This window comes from Epinephelus moara, chromosome 11, assembly GCF_006386435.1.
Source record: "Epinephelus moara isolate mb chromosome 11, YSFRI_EMoa_1.0, whole genome shotgun sequence".
NCBI classification, from domain to species: domain Eukaryota; kingdom Metazoa; phylum Chordata; class Actinopteri; order Perciformes; family Serranidae; genus Epinephelus; species Epinephelus moara.
The window spans coordinates 28,780,854-28,808,457 of NC_065516.1; the positions used below are offsets into that span (position 1 = coordinate 28,780,854).

Sequence of the window (27,604 nt, forward strand, 5' to 3'; positions counted from 1 at the left end):
CCTTATATTTGCCTTAACCCCAAGAGGAGTCCTCAGGCCTCGGGTCCTCGGGCAGCGGTCTTTTATATGTTCCAGAGGCCCGGCTGAAAACTAAAGGAGACACAGCGTTTGCTGTCAGGGCCCCAAGGCTTGGGAACATTCTGCCTGAGGAAATCAGGTCGGCCAAGTCAGTGATCTCTTTTAAGTCCCTTCTTAAAACATTTTTTTTATAGGAGAGCCTTTCCTGATTTCACTTGAGCTTGAAGTTCATTTTGACTGTCTTTTATTTCCTCTGTTATATATTGAAGTCTTTTTTATCAGTTCTTTTAAAAGTTATTTTTTTTATGTCTTGTCTGCTTTATTCATCGTCATGTAAAGCACTTTGTAACTCTGATTATTTCTATTATTGTTATTATATATTATCAGATTACAGCTACAGACCTCAAGACTAACTGTAACTTCAAACAGATGATTTTCTGTTGTGATCACTGATTTACAAAGATACATTTAGATTTTTGCTCCTTGTACTGTAGGCACGGCTGCAGCTTTTTAAATGACTTTTACCTGACTGCTGATAAATTCTCAAATTGACCATCATAATATTATACTGAAAAATATTTACAACTAAATAGTGCTAAAATATATTGATATTTAGATGGAATAAATTATGTCCAACAACAAAAATTGACTCCGGTGGAGGAGGTCTGTATTCTGATGTCAACGTAGTCATATATGTGAGACCAAATATAAAAATTATAGGAAAATATGCGTAGTATATTCTGCATGCTTTCACAATTGACATGCATTAAATAAACTGATCACATACTGATGTGTATATTATTCAGTCTAGTTTTCCTAATTTCCCAAGCTTTTAGAAATAAAACTAGCCCATACTTTACCAGTCAGTCCAACTTCTCATTTTCATCAAACCAAAACAATTCAGAATATCGGAACTGCTCTCTTACAAAGGTGCACACAGGTTATATTATATGAAGTATGAACGTGCACTCACGGGTTGAGACAGTCACAGAGCTCGCTGAAGTGTGCACTGCCACGTCCTGCAAAACCACACCCATTCAGATGGAGATTTTAGGGAGTCCCGTCATACCAGAGCAGGTAAGGCTGAAGAAGCAAAAGCCCTGACTGTGCTCTAATGAGTCAGGTTGAGATTTACTGCTGATGAATTCAACTTTGCATTTATAAGAGAACATACAGTTCCTTCATTGATTAGTTACATTGCCCCGCTTTATGCCACTAAAGAGACCACAATCAAGGAGCCAAACACACACTACACAGAACAGTACATCACAGCTGGACAGTACCACTCTGTTAATTTATTGCATTAATAGAAGTTCGCTGCCATCTTGTGGGAGGAAGATGGTTCCACATCAGATTAGATTTGGTTTGCATATAGGCAAAGCTGAACCTGAAACCTGGTTTCCAACGATTAAACCCCAGCACCACTTAGGAGAGTTTATATTCAGTTTATTTCATTTGCCAGCATTTAATTTTGGACACACATTTAATTTCTGTTTAGTGACTCAGTTCATTATCCAGATTCTTTTTTAAGCATCCAGTATGTTTATTCATCTTTCCCAGACACAGTGCATGACTAGACAGGATATGACAGCAGTGTCATCTCATATTTAACTGACCCATCTGAACACTGTTACAGCCCATCCCTTGGATTTAAGACATGGACTATAAGTACCTGATATTTAGGAATGATATAGCATTCAATCTTTCTGCATGCAGACTGACTGTTTAATGGTGCAGCCAGATGTAAAAACATAGAACAGGCTCAGTGGAAACTGTTGCTCAAAGTACCTCTTCTAATCTAAATTTATGCTGCTCATAAAAAGCTCCCAAAATGTTTTTGCCAATGTCCTCTCATCTCGAGTCCAATAAGATCTTAAACCGTAAATAAAAAACATAATTATTGCATACGTTTTATTACGTTTACACTGTGGCCCATAAACAGAAGACATAAAAACACTTGTAAGAGCAGTCCAAGACACTGGATGACTAAAAAAATCGCTCGGCTAACATCCCTCTTTCTCTCTCCATATTCTTTCCTCATCAGTGCACCTTTTCAGTCATTTCCACTGCTTTAAAGTCTCAATCATAGTATTACTGGATAACACCTGTTTTATTATTGTATTCTTTTTAATATACACATAATCTCTCTCTTCTTTTCTCCTCACGTACCTTGCCTTTTTTTTAACAATACATGTGCTGTATCTCTCACATTTGTTTGGATAAAATAATCTCTCTTGGCTCAAGCTCGCTCTCCCTCTGCTGTGTATTTGATCTTCTAGTCTTTCAGAACTCTCTCTGTGTAACCCATGTGCTGCGTTAACAGTAGATGTGGCAACTGTATCACTGTGGAAAAAAAATACCATTTGCCACGCATCATGTCAAAAAGCAGCAGGGCACTGGACTCAGCCAGCCCCGTCACACCTCCCCTGCTTTAGGATCCATAAGAGAAATACTTTAGTGCAGTTTGGTCCTGGAGGGTCCTACAAAGGCAGTTTATCAGGGTCAGGTTTTGCTGCAGCGTCCTCTTGCAGTAACACCGCTAGTGGTCTGGGACACCGGCGTCCAGAAGGCTCCATATTATTCGTGCCCTTGCTAGAGGTTACCAGCATTTTACTCTTATTCTAAGTACCTTTGGTGTACTTCCTGGCAGGCATCAGGGCTGCTGGGTTACCTTTTGTTGGAGGAACGAACCTGGTGTCTCATCCAACCCGTTGGTGCTGAGGAAAGAAAAACAGATGAAGAGGTAGAGAGACAGATTATGATTGTGTCTTTGCGTGTACTAGTGCTCCAATTTCTCCCCCTGAGTTCATAGCTCAACTTTCATCTTTGACACTCACAGCGTGGTTCACCAGGTTGTCTTGGGTTACTGGCGCTGCTACCAAAGGAAGACTGGAAGTTATGGATGGTCTCTTGAAGGATCTGCCTCTCTCGGCCCTGTTGACAACCAACGATGGTCATTATAAACCAGTTATTTTCATGCAAAGATGATGCTCTTGATATACTTCCACATATTACGTCACTCTGGTATCCACTTTAAGTTTTTCCCAATTTCCATCCGAGTTCAAAGTAATTCTACCTATCTCTGCTGGCTCACGCTGTTAAGAGTTTATTATGATATACTGTTGGGTTATACTGTGGAAAACTGAAAGTGGAAAAAAATACATAACCTAAGCCCAGAGATCCCTGGAAACACACCACTGGAAGCAAAGTTTCCGCAGAGATGCAAAATATATGTTCGATCAAATGCACCTTTCCAGCATTGAGCTCTGATATGGCCGCCAAGATCTGTTGTCTGGGTCCATCCGTTTTAATGCCCAGCTCCTTCAGGTCTCCATCTGTTAGAGTCAAGAACGCCTCCATGTCCACCTGGAAGAAGAGTAAAACTGATTAAAACACTGTATGAAACAGGTGCAATAAATTAAACATGTACCTAGAACTGCATAGTCCATGTAGTCCTCTCAGGTGCTGCGGTTTAGTGATACTTCATGTTGAGAACTCATGATTCAAAACTTATTGAAACAAAGGTAAAAACGGACTTCATATTTGAAAGAAAAATGTTTTTGAATTCCCCTTTGACATAAAAGATAGAATACCTCTTGCTCCTCAAATATGGGCTGGTATTTCTCCAGGGACAGTTTCTTTAATATACCAGACAGCTCATCTGTAAAAGACAAAAACAACATATAGTATGATCTAAGGAAATGTGATCATACTTTGCACTTCTGCATCAAATCAATGCCGTACATATGGCGTAGGCTCTGCTTCGACACAGAGCCTACGCTGTGACTCACGCCGTAGCCTACACTGTAGCCTGATGTGCACCTTCCCTACCTCCTGTCTATTTTTTTAGGCTGAAACCATTTCCCTCAGTGGAAACAAAGCTTTTATTTACTTTAATTTCACAGATAAGAAACAATAAAGTGTGAAGACAATAAAGCCCCAATAAAAAAAGCATTTTAAATCTTATGTGTAATTTATCCTGGCTTCATATGAGTAGAGGAAATCTCAGTTTGTTGCTAGGCTACGTTATACAATGTAAAATGCCATAGGCATTATTAGCATGTTGTATTCGTGTCCAGCACAAGACAAGTGCTTTGTATGTGAATGCTGCGAGTTACAGTGAAGCCGATTTGTGTACTTGCTGTGGCAACGACTGTGTCATACAGAACAATGATTCAATTAATTCAACATGGTATCACCTTCATCAGTTATGGTTCCACTACTGGAGCCACCGCTGCTCTTGGAGCGTGGATGGGAAGAGGCTGAGGACAGAGAGTCTCCCGGCCCAGTGGGAGGTTTTGGCGTCGGGGAAGGAGACGGAGTCAGAGTGGGCGACGTGCTCTTGGAGGTGGAGGAATTCCCCGACTGAGGTCTCTTCTTCAGCTCCATCTTCTACAAAGGAATGTGTGGAGAGTAGCACCAGTTAACTGACATGACAGAAGGCACATCCTTAAGTTTGGCTTTTTTACAAACTAATGTGACAGGTGGGAAGATGAAACACAGACCCTTCTGGAGTGAATGTCGGAAGCCACCAGGCTCGGGTGGGAGTGGATGTCAGGAAGGCTGATATCAGGCAGCGGCAGGCTGGGTGCTGAGGGTGGCAGTGAGGGTTGGCTCTGTGTCTGGCTGTGCTGTTTGTCTGGAGCCTGAGCCTTCACATCTATCAGGCCTGCTGCTCGCTTCCTTTGGGCCGCTATCTGGGAGAGAACACTGTCTGCACTGCCCCCTGGTGGAAAAAAGAGGAGGGAGTTTATAATCCTGTTGCTAATTCTCACATTGTGTCAGAGTATGTCTGTGTTTATGCGAACCTGAGCGGTTGTGAGAGTCCCGGTTGATCCCTGCCACTCCATTGGAGCCTCCTGAGGAGTGGGGGGAGTGGTAGTGACCAGAGTTTGAAGGAGAGGAGGAGGAGGGCCCCTTGGGGATGCTGGGAAACTTTATGGACCTGCTAACCACACGACTGATAGACGTCTAATAAAAGGAGAGCAAAGGGTGTATAAATAATGGCAAATGGCACCCACCCTTAATCAAAAATTTCTCACTCACAAACACTCACAATATCTGAATTTCCACTACTGTTCAGTTTCCTCTGGGGTGGCATGGGCAGGCGGGGCACTTCGCTCTTTCCCTCCCTGAGGAGCCGTGAACGGTCTGAGTTCCACGGTTCGAAGTTGGACGGAGGCAGGAAGGGAGGGATCACTGCTTTGAGCTTGTCATTGGGCAATCGGGTCAAAGGCGCACCACTTCTGAGCTGGAGGAGATGGACAACATATAATTACAACACTCATACTAATAACAAAAATCTTATTTATACAAGGTTTCTTAAACAGTTACAAAGTGCAAACCCCAAACCTTTAATAAATTATAACATATGTACACAAATATAAAAGATTATTACACAAACATAAATATGCAAGCACGTTAACTTTCTAACATCCTCAAAGGAAATTTATCCTAAACACAATAATGCCTGAACTTGAAGAAATGTACAATGAATGATCAAATCAAACACTCCTACCATTGTGGTGATAAGAAAGTCCTCCTTTTCTGAGGATGTCCTGCAAAGACCTGCAAAAGAAAAAAAAAAGTCACATTTACACATTCCTCCTGATGACATACAACTGCTGTATGACATCTAACTAGAATGGAAGGAATCTCTGTCTGTCTGTATGGACTGCTTTCGCACAGGAGGCCAAGCAATCGGCCTGTTACAAACAGATTTTAAACGGGCACTGCACTCGTCTCTCTGAATTCAAGGATCAACATGTATATAATGCAGCGTTAGGCTCAGAACACCAGCGTTTGAACAATATTAACAACAATCAAAAGCAGCAGCTTCCCCTGGAGCCACAAAAACTTTTCCTCACACATGCAGTATCACTCCCCAAAACCTGCAAACCTACTTTGATGTGTGAAATCAGTGGAGCTCCCTTTAAGCTAAACATCTGTTGTGCTACCGACTACAGTAAGTGTGCTCTAAAAATGAAGAGGAGTAATTCATGAAATCAATGTGTCCCACCAGCATCTTTGCTCTTGACTGCCCAGGCAGCGCTGACGTCGTTCCCTCCCAGGGCAGGAGTTGGCGCCAGTGGCCCATTAGATACAGCGGCAGGCTTCCTATTCGCCTTCATTGTGGCGTCCAGTGAAGTTTCAGCATCGTCCGGAAATGGAGCCAGGCGGTTGGATGAAAGGCCGTGCCTCAGGGTGTGAGTCAGCTTAAGCCGACGGAAACGATTGGACATACGACTCCACCAGGACTGGAAAAGTGTGTTAAACATGCGAGCATCATGGAGTAGAGTAATGGTGGTGGCTTATTTGTTTTCCCTTAAAATGTTTACATCATTCAGCCATTATTATTGCATTCTAATAATGTATATAAATAACTTACCAGCGCAATATGGTTTGGCTTTTTATTCATACTTACAGCATGCCTTGATATACCATTTAACAGAGTATTACAGTAACAGGACTTCTCCTTTACCTTGAGGCCTCCCTTGTCATCAGGTGGCACGGGGACGTTGTTGAGAGACTGTCGGCTCTTGGAGCGAGTCATTGAGGCTCTGCCACGGTGTTTGGACTTGTCCTTGTCTACTTGCATACACACTGATGCTAACAGACGCACCAACTCAGTGTCTGTGAAAATCAGAGTAGACACAGAGAAAATAAATAAGGATTCACTGAGTGAGAGAATGAACAAACATTGTGTAAACGTCCTAGCATGGACTGCGTCAACTGCCACTGTCAATCTGCTGTGGAGACATAAATGGCTGCGTAGTCATAACTTGATTAGAATATGAATCCAGCTTTCCAGCTGTCTTCTTTGAAGAATTATAATGTCAGCAGACATCTTTTAAAACATAGAACAAACACTGTAGCACAAATTGGTTGTACAAAACAATTTGCTCATGTTTTTCAGTTGTCATACTGAAAACTGCGATGTGACAATTCAAGGTCACATTATCCTATTCTAATTTTCTTGTACAACAGCTGAGGGCAGGGGTGTGGGTGGGAGATAGTGAGCGAGTTGTCTTCTTTATCTGTGTATTTGTAGTGTATGTTTGTTATGTAATGTAGTTTTATCGCTACATCTCAAGGGTCTATCCTTTCAATAAATGAAAATTCAAACAAATGGAAGATATCTTTTTTATCTTACAGTTCAGTAAGAAGGAACTGTTTGTTTTGTTCAATTTGAGCACACTTTTCTAAAGGGCTATAAAAGAGAGTGATGATAGTGGGAGTACCTGGGTCGTTCAGCAACATCACCAAATCAAAGGCTGTGTATCCATTCTTAGCTCGCAGGTTGACGTCAGCCCCTTGACTCAACAGGTACTTGACAATGTCTTTATTACTACAAGAAGGAGGAGAAAGACAGGGAACAAAAGAAAGAGGACTGATGACCATGTCAGCACTTAGTTAACCCTTTTCCGCCAACATGAAACTGGTTCTGCTGCGGTTCCTGTAAATAACTTTGAAATGTTCAGTGCACTGTTTTGTGGGTAAAAACAAACAACAAAGGTCCACAGGTAATTAATGTAATTTGCGATTTTGATACTTCTCCTGTCTGTTTCTGTTGTTCACTATAACACCCTTTAGCTGATCACAAATTCTTGATTACAGTGGTTCCATGCAAGACAGGTGGACACGTGGCTGGTGTGCTAGATCATTGGTTCCCAACTTGTGAGTCAAGGTCCATTCTGAGTGGACTGCAAGTGACTGGCAAACGTGTCAAGATTGTAAAAAACACACTTTATATTTAAGTACAGTGAATTTTCGGCACAGAGCTTTTATTCTGAAGTGCCATTTCCTGCTGTGGATTGAGTGACCAATTGACAGCTACTCAACAGAGACAGTAACTAGCTCGACAGTATGGTCAAAGACAAGTATGACGCTGAATTTATTAAACTGTGTGGACCATTAACTAATGACTAAGGAGAAATCTGTACCCTGCAGCTGGATCAGTTGGGAACCACTGTGCTAGACAGCACCACGATCTCTGAATCCTGAAAAGAACCGGTTCAAGAACCAGAGCTAATTTGGTGGAAAGAGGGAGTAACAGTGTATGTGCCTTACATTATGAAATTACTTTGTATCCCCACTTAAGTTTACCATAATGAACCAGCAGCTTCTTCTTACCCATGATAGGTGGCCTGCATTAAAGCGGTCCACCCATGGACACCATCTTGTTTGTCTATATCGGCATTCTTCTCCACCATCAGCTGCACCACTTCTAACTGACCGCTCACTGCTGCCATCATGAGAGGTGACGCTCCCTCCTGATTGGATGAATTCACCTGAGTAGGATCTTCCTCCAAGATCTCTTTGACGAGCTGGGAATTTCCTGGGTGAACATACAAACATAGATGTAGACATATAATAGACATTTGTTAAATTCAAACACCTGTTAATCTTGCGACCCAAACACAGTTTAGTTGTAGTTTTGTTACAACACATCTTTAAGTATTCAATTTAACTCACCCAGCTTGAGGGCACTGAACACATCTGGTCTTCTTCTCTCGTCGTCTGTGAGGAAAAAAGCAAGACTGAGAACAGAAGAGAGTTCTGATATGCTCTGAAACAACAGTCCAACTTGGCCGGACTCCACATAGCTCAACATCATCTGTTAGTGTGTGTGTGTGGGGGGGGCTTATATAAATAAATACTAATCATTGCAGAGTTCACCACTCACACAAATAAAAATGTACTTAAATACAGAAAAAGAAATAAGTAACAAGTCAAACTAGACATCCGTAAGACGCATTTACGGACTGTGACTGTGATCTGAATAGGTTATGTGTCAAACAATAAAACCACCAGTGAGCTCTGATCAAGGGTCTAGGTTTGGTTTCGGAAGTGGAGGGGACACAATGAAGTAAGAAAACATACTTTAACTGTATTTTTTCACATCTAGCAAATATCTAAGTATGATATAATGAGGTAGGTAGGTTGGTTATTTTGTATTTGCATATTTTGCCTACCACAGTACAAAGAGCTCTGAGTAGTGTCTGCCTTTATTCCCATCAGGTATGGCTGTGCAGGAAAACTGGGCTAAAACCTGAACTACTGGTCAGAGAGGAGCTAATAAACATCAAAGAGTCTGAGAGCTGCCACTGTCGGTTTCGCTCTCACATCAGTGTTAATGGCAGTGCAAGATAGCAACACAAACAGATACAGAAATAGGTTGTCATTTCTGCCAGCAGGGTAAAGACAGATTAGCACTGCTTTTAAAACTGTAAAAAAAAAAATAAAATAAAAAACCTTTAAGAAGCTGATTCTTCACTGCAACAAAACTTAAATACCAAGAATTTAACACATTCCCACACCAGAAGTTAATTAAATATGTTCTTGGGGGAGAAACTGATGATTAAAAAGCAGCTTAGCATGTCAGACCAGATTATTCCCATTACAAATGATTGTTAAACCATATTTTATGTTATCATTTATATATTATTTCATCCTTGGACTTATTAAGAAGTTGTTTCTGTAGAGTGTGCTTTGGCAGTACTGTACTTTATCATTATGAATTTGAAACAGAGAAAGGGGTCTTACCTGTCTGGGGTCGGACGGTGGTGATGGAGTCCAGATAGGCCTTGATGTCTCTCTGTTTGAGCTGCATGGCTAGTTCAAAGGCCGTCTTGGACAGGACATTGACTCGGTCTGGGTCAGCTCCACGCTCCACCAGCTGCTGAGCCACAGCCACCTTCAAAACACACAAACTTAATTCGTCGGCTGCTCCGGTAACTTAAAACAATAGTCTGTTTTTCTACCAGTTATAGCTCTGTATGTATTTGTGCTGCAACGTTGTTTAAAATAAACTCACATGTGTCAAGGTGTGAATACTTTTAAAGTAGCACATTATAAAATACCATACCCAAATTAAACAAACAGCATCCACAGTGTGTTAGCTGTCCATGTTGTTTATCTATCTAACCACCCATCCATCCATTGAACCCACCTTCCCACTGAGGGTGGCCACCATCAGTGGTCCCCAGCCAGTGGTCTTCTGGGAAAAGTTGACATCAGAGCCCCATTCTAGTAGCAGGCGCACCGTGGCCTCGTGGCCATGCTGAGATGCCACCATCAGGGCTATGATATCCATGAATTCTCTCCCGCCGCCTCCTCCAGGACAACCTTCACCTCCAAAACCAGCCGCACTGTGGAAAAAGAGGGAGCCACACCAGTTTCCCAGACAAGGATTAAGCACAGTCAAAGACTAAAGATGTTATTCAAAGAAAATCCAGATTGAGTTTTGTTTTATTCTAGTAGGCTTAACACCTGTCTAAAAAAGAGCCCAAACCTGCAGCTGTTGTTGTTGTTGCCGTTTGAGACTGACTCTGCAGCAAGAGCCAGATGATCATAATCATCAACATAGGCCCCACTCTCCAGGAGTAGCTTGACTACATGAGTGTGTCCCCCACGGGCTGCCATAGTCAGAACACTCGCACCCAGTCTGTTCCGTCCATTAATCTCTGCCCCGTTCTCCAACAGGATGTGAGCAACAGTCAGGTGACCAAACCTGGAGGGGAAATTAGAGACATAAAGAATGATATAGAACGTAGGACTTATGGGATTTATTTTTCCCCCAATTTAACAGCTCATTCAACATGTTACAAATACATTAGAGTACTCTTAACAAAGCATAGCATAAGACGAAGACTTAGGGATGTTTTGTGCAACCAGTTTTATTATGAGGAAACCTAGGACTTTAAAGAAAATCTCAACTTAAGGTGTTTTATGCAACCAGCCCCAGACTCGTGACCTGCCTTGCCAGAAATGCTGTTGATCACTTTGGAAGCAAAGACATGATGTTTGAATTACAATCAGTGTTAGTAGGTTTTTTTTAGAATTATAAGTAGATACAACTTGTGAAATCCAAGTCAAAAGTAAAGGCCCTCTTGTTCTCCCTCTTGTTCATCTCAGTCCCAGGTTCTTTACTATATGACATGCCCTGCTTGTGCACTTAATTGTACACTAAGCAATATGAAGAAAAGTAGTAGTAGTAGTGATAGTGAAAACCAATGCCAATTTGACATCAGACACAAAGACACTAAAATATTCAAGTTGCACTCCAGTAATAATCTCTCAAAAGCCATTTGTCAAACTTCCATGACACTGACAGTTTCAATATTTTGAATAAACCAACAATAATAAACCATTTGTTGAAACCATGAAGAAATATGATTGCATTATTTAAATGATCACAATACCAATATACATATTACACCACCAAACTCCATTCAAGAATCTGGCAATTGCTGAACAAATGTTCATGTGACAGGCAAAACTTTTACAAACGTTAACACGCTCACTCTCTCTCTCTCTCTCACACACACACACACACACACACACAAACAGTGCATACTTTTGCTTTAAAAAGCAAAATATACTGTATATACGTTTGTAGTAGTATCACGATGTCCACTGTCAGTGTGTTATGGTAGAAAATGTTGTTGGGAAAACCAGAAAATCCAACTTTTATTTTTCACTAAAATTTGTGTAACTATTGGACGAATTGAAGAGAGGCTCTTGACAATTCCTACACTGTGATATGAAGTACTTCACCATCACCGTCATGAACTGACAAATAAATCGCCAGATGTTATCATGGAGTTTGGTGTGTCCCTCTCTTGGTGCATTAGAACACCGTGCAATGAGCTCCAGCCCGCAGCCCCACCTAGCAGCCTGCATCAGCGGGGTCCAGCCGTAGTTGTTGCGGCTATCCACCGAGGCCCCCTTTCGTAACAAAAACCGGACCAGGTTTTCATGACCGCTGGCCGACGCAAACTGCAGGGCGGTGTTCCCCTCCTCGTCCGTACAGTCCACCGGTACCAGAGACAACATGTCCGCGGTACTGCACTCCGACCCCGCTTCTGACCGCAGCCTGCTCTGCCGCCCGGACTCTTTCGGGGCTCCGGGCTCCAGGATCCCCCGGGCGGTTTCATAGTCCCCCTCGTCGCAGGCACGGAAAAGCAGAAGCGAATTAGCGGGGACACCGAAATTCATCTCCTCATTTACTCCGTCTCCATTCAACTCCAGATAGTTTCATCGACAGTAACGGTACAACTTTTCCTCTGTCACTTGGCGGCGGCCTGTGATTGGAAATCATGACGCACAGCAAAATAAAGTTTAGTCTCTGAGTCAACAACTACTCTTCTTCTTCCCAGACACTACACCCAGAGAGTTATCTTTTACCATCATTACACTTTCGTAATATCTTTACGGGTTTCAACAAAACAACTTTCTGGCAACCAGCCGGCACTGCCCCGGTTCCGTTACTTTAGAAACTTCACCAGCATCAAGACATCTACAACACAACACCTGACATCCGCTTTTATCTTTCAAAATAAAAGCCTAATTATCTATGCTGAAATTATCGGTTATTCGCTCAATAGCTAATCAGACCTATCGGATGATGGGAGTACTTATTTACTGCTTTTATATTTTTCCAGTCCGTAGTTCGAATATTAATCCTAATTATTGTTGCGTTTCATATGTGCATTAGTAATTATGTTAACGTACTTGTTTTATTTTGAAAATAATTGTCGGATGTGACAGTATCTTGCTGTATTTATTTTAACACCACACTGCTGGCTGGAGGGGGTAGTTGTCAAGTATTGAGTGACGCTTTACTGTCCTCTGGTGGTCACATTGAGGAACTACATATCTGAATTCTTCATCTCTATCAAAATTTTGATTAAATTAAATTAATATTATATTGCTTCTCTTACAATTGTCAAATGTGCTGCTGATGTTTGTAAACTCGTTGTACTTTTATATATAATTCTATACTTATACATTATTTTGTAATTATATTATATTATTATATATTGTTTTATTTTTCCGTAATAGTATAGCACATGGTATGACAAAGCAGTGTTAATTCAACAATGAGAATCACTGTTTTTTTTAGTAGAAACATAATAATAGTAATATTTAAACAAAGTTTAATTGAGACAGAGATTTAAAAAAGAGTGCCACTTATTATAGAACTTATCTGCTTTAACTCTGATTGAACATTAAACCTTCTCTAGCGTTAGAAAGGACATGATGTCACTAAACCATAGAGTGCTGGTGGCAGCTTCGGAAGACTTCCAATGAGGATTGTTTCATTAATTTGAATGCATTTCAACAGTAAATGCAACATTATCTATTTTATTTGTTTCATTGTTGTTGTCGGATGTCTTAGGGTCGTAATTTGTGTGTGGCCATTTTTAATTTAATTTAATTTTATTTTATTTTATTTTTGTCTATGGTCTGCCATTTCACCAATGGAGTCAGTTTTCATAAGGTTGGCAACTACGCTACAGCTCCACTTTTTCCATTGGCCAGCAGAAATACAATATTCATTTATATTTGCTATAATTTCTTTCAAAGAAAAGATATTTAAGTGTGTCAATATAAAATTCTGGTGGAGAGTGGCAGTTCCAAAGAGATGAGCCTGCCCCTCAGTGGTCGCAGTTAACAACTGCAACGCTGCATTAAATCCAACAGTGCAGCCACTAGATGCCGCTGTTGGTTATAAGTTATCTTAAAACACCCACGAAGAAGAACAGAAACCCGGATGAACAGTACATATTCAGGAAACGGCCCTCTGCTCGCCCTTTTCCTCAGGAGCTAACCACGTTGGTGGCACCCGTTCCTGGCTCACCGCTGTTCGCTTGAATTTCTTCCGAATAAGTCGGTCAGGAATAATCAAAATGGTATGTGTTGTGTAAACACAACTCTTTTTCTTATTTGCGAAATCCATTTTGTAGTTATTTTGTAATTTCATAGCTTAATCTGGACACCGAAATTATTCGGAGTCCGTTGGCTAACGTTAGCTCCCACTGCTTATGTTGCTATACTTGTATGTCCCGCCAAGAATCATTCACAAAATGGACTCTTAAATAATAATGAAAATATACATTAAGTAATAAGCCCATCAGTACACGAAATACCACATTCCCCAACTCGTTATGATAAACTTTATTATTCGGCATACTTACAAGTGAAACAGCAGCATTTGTTTGCTCTTGTTCCTACGAACGTGTCTTGCATAAAGTCCCCTAACGTGAGTTATTTGTAGAAGTTCAGACGGACGCGAATTTTGAATGACTTTGGAAGTTTATGGAATGTCGGGATAATTTCCTCTCAGACAGTAGTTGTCGTAATTTGCTATATTTTGAAGACGAGCACCGGGACAACGATCGTCAGTTGTCCAACATTAGCTGACGTTAGCCGGCTTATGCGCCATTTATTTGACTTCTTTGATAAATTAAGTGGAGAAATTAACTTGGGAATTTATCCATATATAAATGTAGACAGTGTTAGATATGCTGAAGCACTTATTTTTGATAGAGCGTAGTTTGTCAATATTAGGCGCCCCACGTGCTAGTTAACTGGTGCTGCGTTTACGTGCTGTACGTAAATATCCACTATCAGTGTGTTGAAAGCCCTAAACTATTTGGGGGAAAAAACCTATCTTCAATTTTCAAATCTGAACGATTGGCACCAATTGCCAAAATGTAATAGTCATTGTGGGTTTACCTCTCTAGATTACAGATAATGTTCAATAACTGAATCTTATATGTCCAGTTTTTTTTTAATGATAGACTGTACACAGATGCAGGTGATGTAGGCCAATACAAAAGACAGTACTTACGCCACCGACTCTGCTGGACCCACCAATATGTCGTCCATGCAAACTTCTGCTGCAGTCCCATGTTATCTGAAATCCTATAAACATTATCAGTGTCAGATTCAGTGCTTATATCATTTTTGTCTCCACACATGCAGGCTTTCAAGGACACTGGCAAGGCACCCGTTGAGACTGAGGTCGCCATTCACCGCATCCGCATCACCCTCACCAGCCGCAATGTCAAATCTCTGGAGAAAGGTAACTAAACTCACAACAGGCCATGTATGGAGTGGAACATTGACTTGAGCTATGAGGATACAAATTCCATCTGATAAACAGTGAAGACTGGACATACGCTATTCTGAGCCATGGCTTTAAAAGTATTATGAAGTGATTGCCTGTTGCTTTTGTTTTTAAAGATTTGTTTTTATCATCCTCAGTCTGCGCAGACTTGATCCGTGGGGCTAAGGAGAAGAACCTGAAGGTGAAGGGACCCGTCCGCATGCCTACCAAGGTACTGAAATACATGACGGCATTTTTTTTTTCTTTACCCCATTGGTATAAGACATGGATTTACTGTTGTAATGTACATTGGTGAGTCTCATCTGCCACGTGTTGGTGTCTGAGGATAGGGACAGACGGGCACTCACTGTGCATGCCAATTTTAATATTTAAGTGGACTGTACTGACATTTCTCCTACTCAAACAAAACCAAAAAATTTAATTCTGGTGTGTTCAAAGACGTCTGAACAAAGCCAGCGTGGACATTCACAAAATGTTTAACACAGATTAAACTTAGTATGACTTATTTTATGTGTCTGCCATGTTTCTTACAAATGATTAACCTAATTTTTTACCTGCTTCTCCCTCCATCTGTTCTACCAACTTAAATTCGATGCTATTTATAAATGGCAACAAATCAGATGTAGCAATCAGGCTTTATGTTAGTATAACAAAAGTCAAGGAGGTGCTGGATGCAAAAGATTTATTTAAAGTAAAGTCAAAGCATATGCACACTTCTCTCCTTTGTAAAACCTCAATTTCTTTTCAGAGCTTTGCCAGACTGTATATAGGAGACACTTAAACAGTCACTCAAGTCACTGAAATTTCTCTGCACTGCACTATGTTCTGTAAAATGGTAACATGTCACGTTTCTGATGCGAGTCATAAATGCTGATCAAAGTTATCAAGCTAGAATGGTAATGTGAATTTCTACATTTCTGACAGTGTAGCAGTGTTTTTATTGGCCTTTCTCAAAGTTTAAGAAAGATGAACTCTGACCTGTGAGTACAAAGCCGAACAGACACACTTGAATTTGGCTCTTCATTCAGGCTATAATAGAAGTGAATTGGAGACTGAGCAAATAGTACACCCACACTTCTATACTGCACAGGGACGGTATGAATACAGCGTGAATTTGGAACTACTACTTTTTTAGATGTGGTTTTCTGGATTCTTATTTTGGTCAAGCTAAAATCATCTTTCTGCCCCCTCCAGACTCTGCGCATCACCACCAGAAAGACCCCCTGTGGTGAAGGATCCAAAACCTGGGATCGCTTCCAGATGAGGATCCACAAGCGCCTGATTGATCTGCACAGTCCATCTGAAATTGTCAAGCAGATCACCTCCATCAGCATCGAACCAGGTGTTGAGGTTGAAGTTACCATCGCAGACGCATAAACAGTGCAGATGATTCAATAAAGAAATTAATAAGGAAACTGATGTGGTGTTATTGGGTGGGCTCTGAATGTCTGAAGCACAGAACATTTTTACACTGTAAAGGGAGTCGAGGAAATATGGGTATCTTTTACAAATGACATACTAAAGTATGGGTTTTAATGAAGTGACAAACATGCTACTGATCCAAACACATCTTTTTCAATCACCGTCCAACATGACCCCTTGATAATTAAGCCTATAGAAAGATGAAAACGCGTTTTCTGGGCAAAGTTAGTTCACCCAGTATTTGAGAATATACCCTGGCTGTAAGATTCATAACAAACATGTTCAACTTATGATAAATGGATAAGCAAATGCTAGTTAAAAGTCAGTGACTAAGTTCATTGATTTATACTAGAGACAAGTCCTTTTACTGGGAACAGCTTAAAACTTGAATCTACAGTACTGTTTCCAGACGGTCAAAGTAGAGATGTTAACGGACATCTGACAATTAAACACAATCTCTATAGTCTTTCAATGCAGACTGTGGAGCTAATGAAAAGTACATTACTGCATAAATGTGCTCAGACTTGCACTAGAAGATTAAAATAGTGGGAGAAAAGTCCACTTTTCTACAGTTTTTCACCAGTTTGAAATTTTTGCAAAGCCCTTCTGTCCCTGAAGTTAAAATTCACATGTGGATGAATATTGTGAAATGGCAGAAACAGTGGCCTAATACCCACATGCTACATGAGTAGACCTGCATTTGTATAACGCCTTTAGAGTCTTCTGACCACTCAAAGCGCTTTTTACATTACGAGTCACATTCATACACTGATGGCTGAGGCTACTAAACAAGATGCCACCTGCTACTCAGTTTTTGACACGCACGCACACACTGATGGAACAGCCAATGGGAGCAATCAGGGGTTCTTGCTCAAGGATACTTCGACATGCAGACTGGATGAGCTGGGATTCGAACTTCTATTATTCCGATCAGTGAATGACCTGCACTACCTCCTGAGCCACAGCCGCCTGACTAGACTATTCTGAAGCTTTTCCAAAACCAGTTTACGTTTGTCTCTGTAAAATAAGTGCCCCAAACACAGCCTTGCACACTTTGCTCTAACCCAAGAGGAAAGGACACGTTTAATTTTGTTTGCGTTTCTGTCAATCTTACTCAAACACAATGAATTAACTGACATTAAAAAGTCAGTTACAGTCACAGTGGCCCCAAGCGACAATTACAAGATAATAGTGAATGCTGAAGTAATATCACCACAAGTCAGGAAACTGAGGTAGTAATGTCCACCATAAGGTGACATGTAAGACTGAAGCAGCAAAACACCAGCGGTCTCATTTGTAAAACAGTGCATAGGATCCATACTAAAAACTGTACGTACAGATAAAAGCCAATAATGGCGTCCGCCAATCAATATTCAACAGTCTACAATCAGGCTCCCACCTCGCCATCTGCTTCACCAATATCCTGTCTACAAAATGTTAGCAGAGGTCAAAGTTTCTCCCATCAAATCTGTCTTTATAGATCACAACGTTTGCATGGGAGGTGGCGTACGCATCTTTCAGGCCTCCTTTTGTGCGTATGTCATGTCTAAAAATGAGACCCCTGATTTTATGGACTCAAACAAGGGTGCATTTTATTGCTTATACATTTAACTAAGAGGAAGGATGTGCTGTATCTATTTTTCTAGGGGTATATTAATTAATAAAACTAAGGTCTTCATTTCCTTTTTTGTAGAAAACAAATCTTTGGTCAGTACTGCAGAGATTGATTCTCAGATTATCCTTTGGCATATCACTATTAAGCTTCACTTAGTAAAGCCTGAGTCCTCTAAACTGGGTGGCTGTTCCTGTTGATCTGCTTGACTTCACACCTGCTTTTAATCACAGCTGATTACAAGCGCCTTCTTGATTTGCAGTGGAGGAACATTAGCAGACCTACATGTGGATGAAATAAGTAATTTTTAAAGACAGAATTTCTTGTGAATTTTAATTCAAATAGTCAGGAGCTGTTAAGCCTTCATTTGTTCAGAGTATCAATTTTCTTAGTGTGTCTTGTGAATTAGCACACGAGTTTGTAGACATTTTGGAGTTGCCTCATGATGAGTACAGTTATCGATCTGACCAGTGAAGACAGCATCAATATGGAGCCTGTTGACATGGACTTGACATGTAATGTTCCTCGGGACAGTAGCTCAACCCAGCAGGTAATGTTTTATTCCCTTTTTATTTTCACCAAACAGTAACAAAGTTCAGATTCTCTTTCATTTCGTACTCCCAAAATAGATTAATTGTGTCATGATTTTTAGTAATCTGGCAAAGGATACCTGTGCAGATTATCTTGAGCAAAATCTGCACTGAGGTTTAGTCTAATTGTCTTCTGTGTTTGTAGACTGAACAAGCAGGTGGTGCAGAGCAGCAGACCATGAGAGTTTACCTCAGAGTCAGGCCCTTCTCTAAAGAAGAGCTCTCCGACAATGAGGATCAGGTACAGTACTGGATATGAAAGGTGTCATTCAGTAGCTAATAATAATCTTGACAACAAATGTGACCAGTGTTTTTTTTCCTCCCCTCAGGACTGTGTAGTGATTGAAAACAGCCAGATGGTGACACTGAATGCACCAAAGGGTTCTGCCACCATGAAGACCAGTGAGAAGGGTGTCGGCATGTCACTCCACAAATTCTCCTTCTCACAGGTCTGCTACATTTGAAATAAGTCGTATATGCTTAAACATGTAAGAAGTCCTGGTACACAATCATTCCTAAAACATACTGAATGAGCTTAGTGGCATTTTAGACAGGCACCAACCACTCTTTCTGTTGGCTTTTTAGATTTTCGGACCAGAAAAGACACAGTCTGAGCTGTTTGAGGACACTGTCAAAAGCCAAATGTCTGATTTCCTGGATGGGAAGAATGCGCTGATATTCAGCTACGGTGTAACCAATGCTGGGAAAACTTACACAATCCAAGGTAAAGATGGAAAAACATTTGAATAAGCATTAGTCAGCGTCATAAGTTCTTCTGCAAGTCTTAAATATGTCGTGACATGTTTAAGGAACTCCAAAAGAGCCAGGAATACTTCCTCAAGTGCTGGATGCCACCTTCCACTACATCGGAGGCCGTCAGTATGAGGGGATGGACCTGAAACCCTACCTCAGGAACGATGCACAGTGTCTTGATCCTGACCAAGTCAAGCAGGAGAGAAGCATTAAAGCTGCCATTATTGCTTCAGTCAAAGAGGCGAGAGAATTCTATCCAATTTGAGAAGTTTCCTCAGGCTTTTCCAGAAAATATTGCTAAGAGTTTTAAATTAATACCATAACATGCATGTGTCTTTGCTCCCATGTAGGAGTTTGATCCCCTCAGAGCCAGTGGAGGTTCAGAGTCTCTGTCCTGTTCCACTGGCGGCCTCTCATCCTCCTCTTTGTCCTACGATCAAACCGGTAACCCTCACTGATTCTACACACTGAGCACACATCGTCTTGCATCTTAAAAGCAGTTTATGCTTGCAGTAATCCCTAGTGTGCGCTCATTTAGGGAAGTGATAAACTGTCACTGCAGGATTTCAGGCAAGAGGAGTGACCTGTAATGATGTCATTATGCCTGATACCACTTCTTGCTCAGATGTTTCTGTTTCATTCTTTGGCTTTCACTGGCCTCTCCATATTCTCCTTTTTAGTGTTGGCAAGCAACCCAACAGAAGCAGGCAGCAGCCAGTTTGCATTATGGGTGGCATTCTTTGAAATCTACAATGAGTGTGTGTATGATCTGCTTCAACCTTCGCTGTGCTCCAAGTCCAAGAAACGTGCTGCTCTGCGAGTGTGTGACGACGGTGCTGGAAATGCTTATGTCAAAGGTGTGAGTGTAACTTCATCATGTCTTCCTAAGCTGGTAGAAACATACCAGCAAAAGCCTTTATGTCGCTTAAAAGCTTAAAATTGATTTAAAGAACAAGGTGCTTTTTAAATAATTTCAGATCTCAGGTGGATTAACATCCAGACCCTGGGTGAGGCCTCTAAGCTACTGCAGTTCGGAAACAAAAACAGAAGTGCTGCAGCCACAAAGATGAACCAGTCATCGAGCAGAAGGTAAATGTTTCATTTTATCACATTCTTTACTTGGTGTCATTTTCTGTTTCCAAAATTCACTCCAGCTTTTTTTTTTACAGCCACAGTATATTCACTATGAAGTTACTGAAGATCGATGGCAGTACAGTTAAAAGGATCTCAGAGTAAGTATTATTAAATTATGATCTAAAAACACAAAAGAACTGAATTCATAATGTATCATATCTTTGTCTTTTTAACCTGTTGTTGCTGCTGAGGCAGTTTCCTGGATATATCCTTCAAACACAGACTGTAGACCCCTCTGTCTGCTTCTCTCTGGAATCACTTTCATTTTTCAAAAAATATGATTTCTTCAGGGAGTGCAGTTAGTTACAGTGTGGGCTCCATGCTTACTAAGAGACACTGCTGCCATCTAGTTCCATATTTTAAAGAGAGGGTATACACCTCTACAGTTCATATCTCCAACACTCAGCAACGCACACCAAAACAATTTAGATTAATAAATCGCACAACAGGTAAAAGGGAAAATATGTATTTTTGATATAGGGGTGAACTGCCCCTTTTTTAATTAAAAATGCAACCAAACACAAAATCAAAGCAACATTTGCCAGTGAAAATATAAACTTGACAGTATCAGCTAATCTTAAATCATGTCAATGTGTGTGCAGAAGCACATCTACAGAGAAGCACATCTACAACTCCTTGTTTAAATGTCCACGTGTGCATTTGTGCATCACTGCGAAATGCTCGAAGATGGTGCCAATATGGTGCATAATGCAGTCGTGATGATGATAATAATAAATGTAATTCATACAGCATCTCTCTAACGAAGAACGCAGCTCAAAGGGTGTTCATTAGCAACTGAAAAGGAAAGCATAAATTTTAAGTTGAAAAATGCACTGCTCAGAAGTTTGTGCTTGAATAACCACTCTGATAGCATCATGAAAGATGCTGTGATACAGAAAATAACTTCTAAATTGATTTGTGCTTCTCAGGTTTTCTCTGTGTGACCTGGCTGGCTCAGAACGATGCAACAAAACCAAGACGTTTGGAGAGAGGCTGAAGGAGGCAGGGAACATAAACAACTCCCTGCTCATTCTGGGGAAGTGCATCACTGCCCTTCGCAACAATCAGACTGACCGGTACAGTTTCTTCCAAATGTGTCAGGTGTTGATTTAAAAGGAGAGCAAGTTTGCATTGTTGAAGTCTTTTTTTGTCTGTGTTGTTTGTCAGAATGAAGAGCAGCTACATTCCTTTCAGAGAGAGTAAGCTCACCAAGCTCTTTCAGGCTTTTTTCTGTGGCAAAGGACGAGCATCGATGATTGTGAACATTAACCAGTGTGCTTCCACCTACGACGAGACTCTCCACGTTATGAAATTCTCTGCTGTTGCCAAACAGGTTAGTCTGAATACATAATGAGGTGAGAGGCAGCATGACAATCAGCTGCATCTCAAACACCACTAATCTTACCGTGCTGTTTGTAGGTTGTGCAGGTGATCCCAGATAAGCCTCTGGAATCTCTGGCTCCTTGTTTGGTCGGCCATGATGGCAAACCTTTGTTGAGGAATGGGGTGATCGACAGCCAGGCCCTGGAGAGCTACCTGTCTGAGGAGGAGCTGCTTGATGAGGAAGATGAGGGAGACATGACTTTGCTGCCACAGAATGTACAACTACTGCTCCATATCACACGGTTTTAATACATGGCCAACAATGTTGTCAGACAATATGTGGTAAAATTTAGGATGTGACGTCAAAATTGGGACTGTGTCTAATGCCAACGTCAATCTGACATAGAATACTGATGACAAATAATGTTAATATTTTGTTTATGTTGTGCTGTTAAAGTTAAGTCCAACATTTTCCAAACATCCCAACATCATCTTGAAGTAGATTAACGACATTTGGTCGTGAGGTGTGGAGTCCAAAACCCAACATCTGCAAAACATAATGTTAACGCTCTACTGCCATTAGACATTTAAAATATCTTAAACCAAGTTTCAGTCCAACCAAAATCTAACGTCTCTCCAACGTAGAAGTCCCGATGCCAGCTTCATCTAGCTCCATTTTCAGGTCAAAATTTTAATTTGACCAAATACACAAAACTAACATTGCATCTGCACCAACTGTACTTCATGTTTAGTGATCATTAGCAAACATTAGTGAGCTAACACCCCATACTAAGATGGTGAATGTTATATTACCTGCTTAATATCAGCATGTTGGCATTGTCATTGTGAACATGTTGACATTCATTTTTTAGCATTCAGCATAGCTACGCCTAAATACAACCTCATGCTCGCAGGGCTCTAGAGTCCATTTATTCAGTTATTCAAATTTGATAAGTGGTAGTTTTTACTAATCAAATACAGTAGTTAACTTATTAACTATTTAAATATTTAACCTTCAGTCATTACAAGATACACTGTGTGGATCTCCAGTAAATGTTTTACTCTTCTAGGAGCTTGTGAGTATGATTGAAAACCTACGAACAAAACTCCTGGCTGAGCGACGAAGAAACCTGGTTCAGGAAATGGAGATCCGGAAGGAAATGGGAGATGCCATGTTACAGCAGCTCATGGAGAGTGAAGAACTCCGCAGGTAGGTTACTTTTCCTTGTCATCTGCAGAGGAAGGCTGGTAATGAATCTCTGGTATTGTATGCCAACAGATCAGCATTCATTTCAGCAACATTCTGCTTACGTAATCTCTTGTTAAAGATGTAACCAGACTTGTTGGATGAGGTTTGCTTTAAATGTTTAGTCGACAGATAGAAGAGCTGAAGGAGAGCTACCAAGAGAAGCTGGAGAACACTTTTGAGATGTACAAGGATGCTATCAAAGAGCATGCCTACCAGAGTGCTATGAACAATCTGGAAGATGACTACGTACCTCTGGACGAGTTCATTGCCGAACAGGAGAAAGTGGAGGTATGTCATTTAATCAGCTGTTACCAGGTCAATAAAAACTCGCCCACCTAACATTTTCAAGTGGTGTTATTGTTGGTACCCGAGGGCCCCTGGGCTGAGTTATGCAAAAGGCATATCTCATTGTGGCAGTTTTGCCTCTTTTTTGTTGTTGCTTTATGTTTCTCTGCAGTTCTCAAGCATCTTTTTGTGCTTTTGTATCTCTTAGAGGTAGTTTTGTGTCTTTTTTGGTCGTTAAATGTTTCTTTATAGTCATTTGGTGGTTGTTTTGCCCATTTTTGTTGTTATTTTGTATCTCTTTGCAGTTTCTTTGCATCTCCTTAAAGGGATAGTGCACCCAAAAATGAAAATTCAGCCATTATCTACTCACCCATATGCCGATGGAGGCCCTGGTGAAGTTTTAGAGTCCTCACATCCCTTGGGGAGATCGGCGGGCGGAGCGGCTAGCATCCAAGAACACAAAATTGAAACCACAAATTATCTCCAACATGCTCATCCGTAGTGATCCAAGTGTCCTGAAGCTGCAACATAAAAAGTTGTTTCGAAAAACGTCATTTGAACTCTGTTTTTAGCCTCACTGTAGCCTGTAGCTCTGACCGCTTCTCTGTCCTCCGCGCTCACGTGTGCGCGCTCAGGGTGATCGGTGATGCACGGTCTCTGAAGAGCAGCAGTCTCGTCAGTACTGATGTCGAGATTCTCAAGTGCAGGCATCGCCAATTCCCAGTCTGAGCAGCAAAGACTTTCCTCATCCGTTGGCATTGCTTTGCATTTGAAACAACTACACCACCAGGTTTCCGGTGCTCGACTCCGGTATTCTGCGGCTGGCTGAGGGTTAGGCTCATGAGCTGCGGCGGCTGCTTCGTCCAGTAGCCTGAGTTCCACGTCCGTATACTCGGGCTTAAACAAATACTGCTCAACAAAGAAATGCTGTTCCTCCTCAATTTCAAAGTCTTCAGACATGTTGGGCTGTCCTTTGCTAAAATACCGTAGTGCAAATTATCTTTTAGCTACTGTGGTTACCGTTGTCTCCCCCTGCGGTGCACGTGTCACATGATGTAAACACGGGTAAGCAAAGCTCATGCTTCGCTGGTCTTGCGCAAGCGTGCACACGGAGGACAGAGAAGCAGTCAGAGCTACAGGCTACAGTGAGGCTAAAAACAGAGTTCATATGACGTTTTTCAAAACTTTTTATGTTGCGGCTTCAGGACACTTGGATCACTACGGATGAGCATGTTGAAGATATTTTGTGGCTTCAATTTTGTGTTCTTGGACGTTAGTCTGGGGCGCCGTCAGCCATTAGGTGTGCTAGCCGCTCCCCCCGCCGATCTCCGCAAGGGATGTGAGGACACTAAAACTTCACCAGAGCATTCCTCAGCATGAGGGTGAGTAGATAATGGCTGAATTGTCATTTTTGGGTGCACTATCCCTTTAAGGCCATTTTGAGTCCCTTCCTGGTTTGCATCTGTTAATTTGAGTGACATTTTGCAGGTGAAGCCCAGGGGGTCCCTGACATTTTGGGCCCCTGGGCCAGTGTCCGGCAGACCCATTTAGTAATTCATCTATGTTAGTGTCACTGTCACAAAAACAACCAGATTTTGTTTTCCTCAGAGCCTAACAACTACCACAGTTTCCACACAGTTTCAGCTTCCCTTGTTTTGCCATCTGCCATTTCTGCTACTGGGGATAGTTACTGCAGATAACTTATATTGATACTCTTTGGTCACTGAGTATAGGTACCAGAAGAAAAAACAAAAACGCTTCCTTCCTGCACTTCCTTTGTGCCATAAATCAAGCCTTCATTTCAGTTGCAATCAGAATCAAACACTGAAAGCGAGGCTCATACTTAACTAATCTAAACCCAGATGGTGTTATTACTCTAAAGCCTTTACACTGTGCAATCAACATTTACTTAAAGGAACAGTGTGTAAGATTTAGTGGCATCTAGTGGTAGGGATTGCAGATTGCAACCAGCTGAAACTTCTCTAGGTTAGAATTCCTTCAGTGTTCATTGTTTAGGAGGTTTGTACTTGGAGCCGGGTTATTCCCAGAGGTCTCTTCCTCTCTAAAACAAATGGACCAGGTGATTTAAACCAGTAAAAACACTGAATAAGCAGTTTCGTGTTAAAAAGAAACCGTTTTTCTGTTGCTCATGCCACGGTGGGGCCCTGTCTAGAGCCATTGTTTGGTTTGTCCATACTGGGCTACTGTAGAAATGGGTGATTATACACTAAACAAAAACATATGTATTGTACAATATTCCATGTCTACCAATACATTCCCCTAAATCAGGGGTCTGCAACCTTTGCCATTAAAAGAGCCATTTTTGACCAAAAATAATTTGAAAAAATCTGTGTGGAGCCGCAAAACATGTTTGAGCCTTATAATCAAGGTAAATAGCCTATTAAGTCTAAATTAGCGTATACTTATGGTCTAAATAAGCATTTGTTAATATGTTTTACCACAAGGTGGCCACTGTGCAGGGCACTATTAATAATTATCTGGTACTTAAATTTTGCAGAGCTGGCAGTGAGAGCAAACAAATCTGTCCACGCACTACTACATTCTCTATTTTATTCAATTTACTTTTTTGGATTTGGCATCCATAGCTAACCAGCCACTGCTATTGAGGTTCAGCAACATTTGGATTCATAGAATGAATTTCCATAGACTTCTTTTCTCAAAGGCTCAAGGAGCCACTGGACAGGGGCTAAAGAGCCACATGTGGCTCCTGAGCCACAGGTTGCCTACCCCTGCCCTAAATCCTAGACACTGGACCTATTAATAATGAGTCAAAAAAACTTGTCCGTTTCAATTCTAAGTTGACAGAAATGTTATGCAGTCATACACTGTTCAAACTCCCATAGCTTTATTCAGTTGTTAAATTGCAAATAGTCACAATGGCTTCATAGTAATCAGGTTTTGTCACGTTATGCCATCAGAAATCTCAGATTTTTGGGTCATCAATGAAACATTACATGTTGTCTCTCACCAACTGTGTAGGTCCTGAAACGTAAAGTGTCAGAGTTGGAGACCTTAAAGTCAAGTATCAGAGGAGTGTGTGCAGCTTCAACAGTGGACCAGTCGTGCCAAACTCAGCCATCTAAAGGGACCGAAGCAGCAGGTTAGCATACGGTCGATTCATACATATAGCTTAGCATCTTCTTTTGGCAGGAACAGCCCTCGGGGATCAATGAGTGGTTCTGTATTTATTTATTTATTTATTTATTTATGATATTAATACGCTGTCTGTCTTTTACTGAGCTCTCCAAAGCAAATTCCCAACCATTTTTGTTGTAAGGGCAATAAATACCACTTTTTTTCCACAGGGGATGATCGATTCAAATGGCTTTACAAAGAAAAATGTGCCATCGAGAGGATGTGTGAGGATAAACAACAGGTAACAAGGAGAACATTTTTATCATGTATCTCAATTAAATATCGTCCCAGTTTAGTCATGTGATCACTTGCTGATTTTTACATTTGTTTGGTTCAGCTGATTTTGTCCTTGGAGAAAAGGCTGATGGAGCTTAATAAAACACTTCAGCAGTTCAGAGATGACTTCCTGGAAAAGTCGGCTGAGTTGGAGACTCTGCAGAAGAAGACTGATGATCAGGTGAGGGGATTCAAAGTCGGGGTACATAAGTGGGCGGCACATAAATAATGAAAAACAACCTCAAATGGCACAAATAAAACAATCGTTTGAATGTTTGTTCTTTTTTGTTCCCATTAAGACAAAATCTATGGAGGCCATCCTGCGGCAGAATGTTGAGAAGGACAGGGAGATTGCCGACAAGGACAGGGAGATTTCCTCGCTAAAGGCAGAACTTGCCAAGCTCTCCCAGAAGTCTCCTGTGCAGCCCAAAACCAAGCGAGGCCTGCTTGCCAACATCAGGGAGGCGGTGACCTCTCCACGGAAGGGAGCGACCAGCCGAACGCTCAGGAAAACACTTAGGAATGTACACCACTAAGAAGCCATGCCAAGAGATTTTTAAAACGTATGGACAGTTTTAGGGTTAGTGTTTCATTATTTTATTCAGGTCGAATATGTTTCTTTATATTTTTATGTTTGTTTTAATAAAATTAAATTGCTCAAACTTATCAGCATTAATTCCATTTATCTGCTCTTTGACATCATCAGTTCCTCCAATTATTGTGACTTCTACTCAAAGCACCACTGGTATGATGTCATGTCATGACCACAGCATACGCATGTGTGGTTTCATTTCTTATAATGTCCATTTTCCACATAGAAACCGTGTTATCCATGCATACATACACCGCTATAGAAACGTCACGCCAGA

General features: G+C 41.1%; 3 protein-coding genes and 1 non-coding gene across 4 annotated transcripts; 3 read left to right on the top strand and 1 right to left on the bottom strand.

Annotated features, from left to right (window-relative positions):
• Positions 1–1,447: 1,447 nt before the first annotated feature.
• On the bottom strand, positions 1,448–12,310 carry LOC126397889 (ankyrin repeat and SAM domain-containing protein 6-like). Its single transcript, XM_050056937.1, has 18 exons — positions 11,690–12,310; positions 10,313–10,531; positions 9,971–10,169; positions 9,565–9,715; positions 8,494–8,538; positions 8,152–8,356; positions 7,260–7,366; positions 6,500–6,651; positions 6,038–6,275; positions 5,537–5,586; positions 5,075–5,269; positions 4,827–4,989; positions 4,524–4,744; positions 4,218–4,410; positions 3,612–3,679; positions 3,268–3,384; positions 2,856–2,952; positions 1,448–2,735 (listed from the first exon to the last, which is right to left on the bottom strand). The coding sequence occupies exons 1-18, from the start codon at positions 12,016–12,018 to the stop codon at positions 2,686–2,688; spliced, it is 2,799 nt and encodes a 932-aa protein (XP_049912894.1). The 5' UTR covers positions 12,019–12,310; the 3' UTR covers positions 1,448–2,685.
• A 1,255-nt stretch (positions 12,311–13,565) lies between these two features.
• On the top strand, positions 13,566–16,350 carry rps20 (ribosomal protein S20). The gene is made up of 4 exons (XM_050057187.1): positions 13,566–13,715; positions 14,791–14,890; positions 15,073–15,146; positions 16,130–16,350. Exons 1-4 carry the CDS (start codon positions 13,713–13,715, stop codon positions 16,310–16,312), a joined length of 360 nt encoding a protein of 119 aa, XP_049913144.1. The 5' UTR covers positions 13,566–13,712; the 3' UTR covers positions 16,313–16,350.
• On the top strand, positions 14,936–15,004 carry LOC126398171 (small nucleolar RNA U54). Its single transcript, XR_007570744.1, has one exon. It is a non-coding gene; the product is annotated as a small nucleolar RNA U54 (small nucleolar RNA).
• Positions 16,351–17,884: 1,534 nt separating the features above from the next.
• zgc:56231 (uncharacterized protein LOC406257 homolog) lies at positions 17,885–27,401 on the top strand. Its single transcript, XM_050056737.1, has 18 exons — positions 17,885–18,519; positions 18,705–18,800; positions 18,889–19,008; positions 19,145–19,283; positions 19,369–19,553; positions 19,663–19,756; positions 19,993–20,169; positions 20,290–20,401; positions 20,482–20,544; positions 21,376–21,522; positions 21,614–21,779; positions 21,866–22,045; positions 22,840–22,979; positions 23,141–23,306; positions 26,304–26,424; positions 26,630–26,700; positions 26,797–26,916; positions 27,035–27,401. The coding sequence occupies exons 1-18, from the start codon at positions 18,412–18,414 to the stop codon at positions 27,269–27,271; spliced, it is 2,442 nt and encodes an 813-aa protein (XP_049912694.1). The 5' UTR covers positions 17,885–18,411; the 3' UTR covers positions 27,272–27,401.
• Positions 27,402–27,604: the final 203 nt, after the last annotated feature.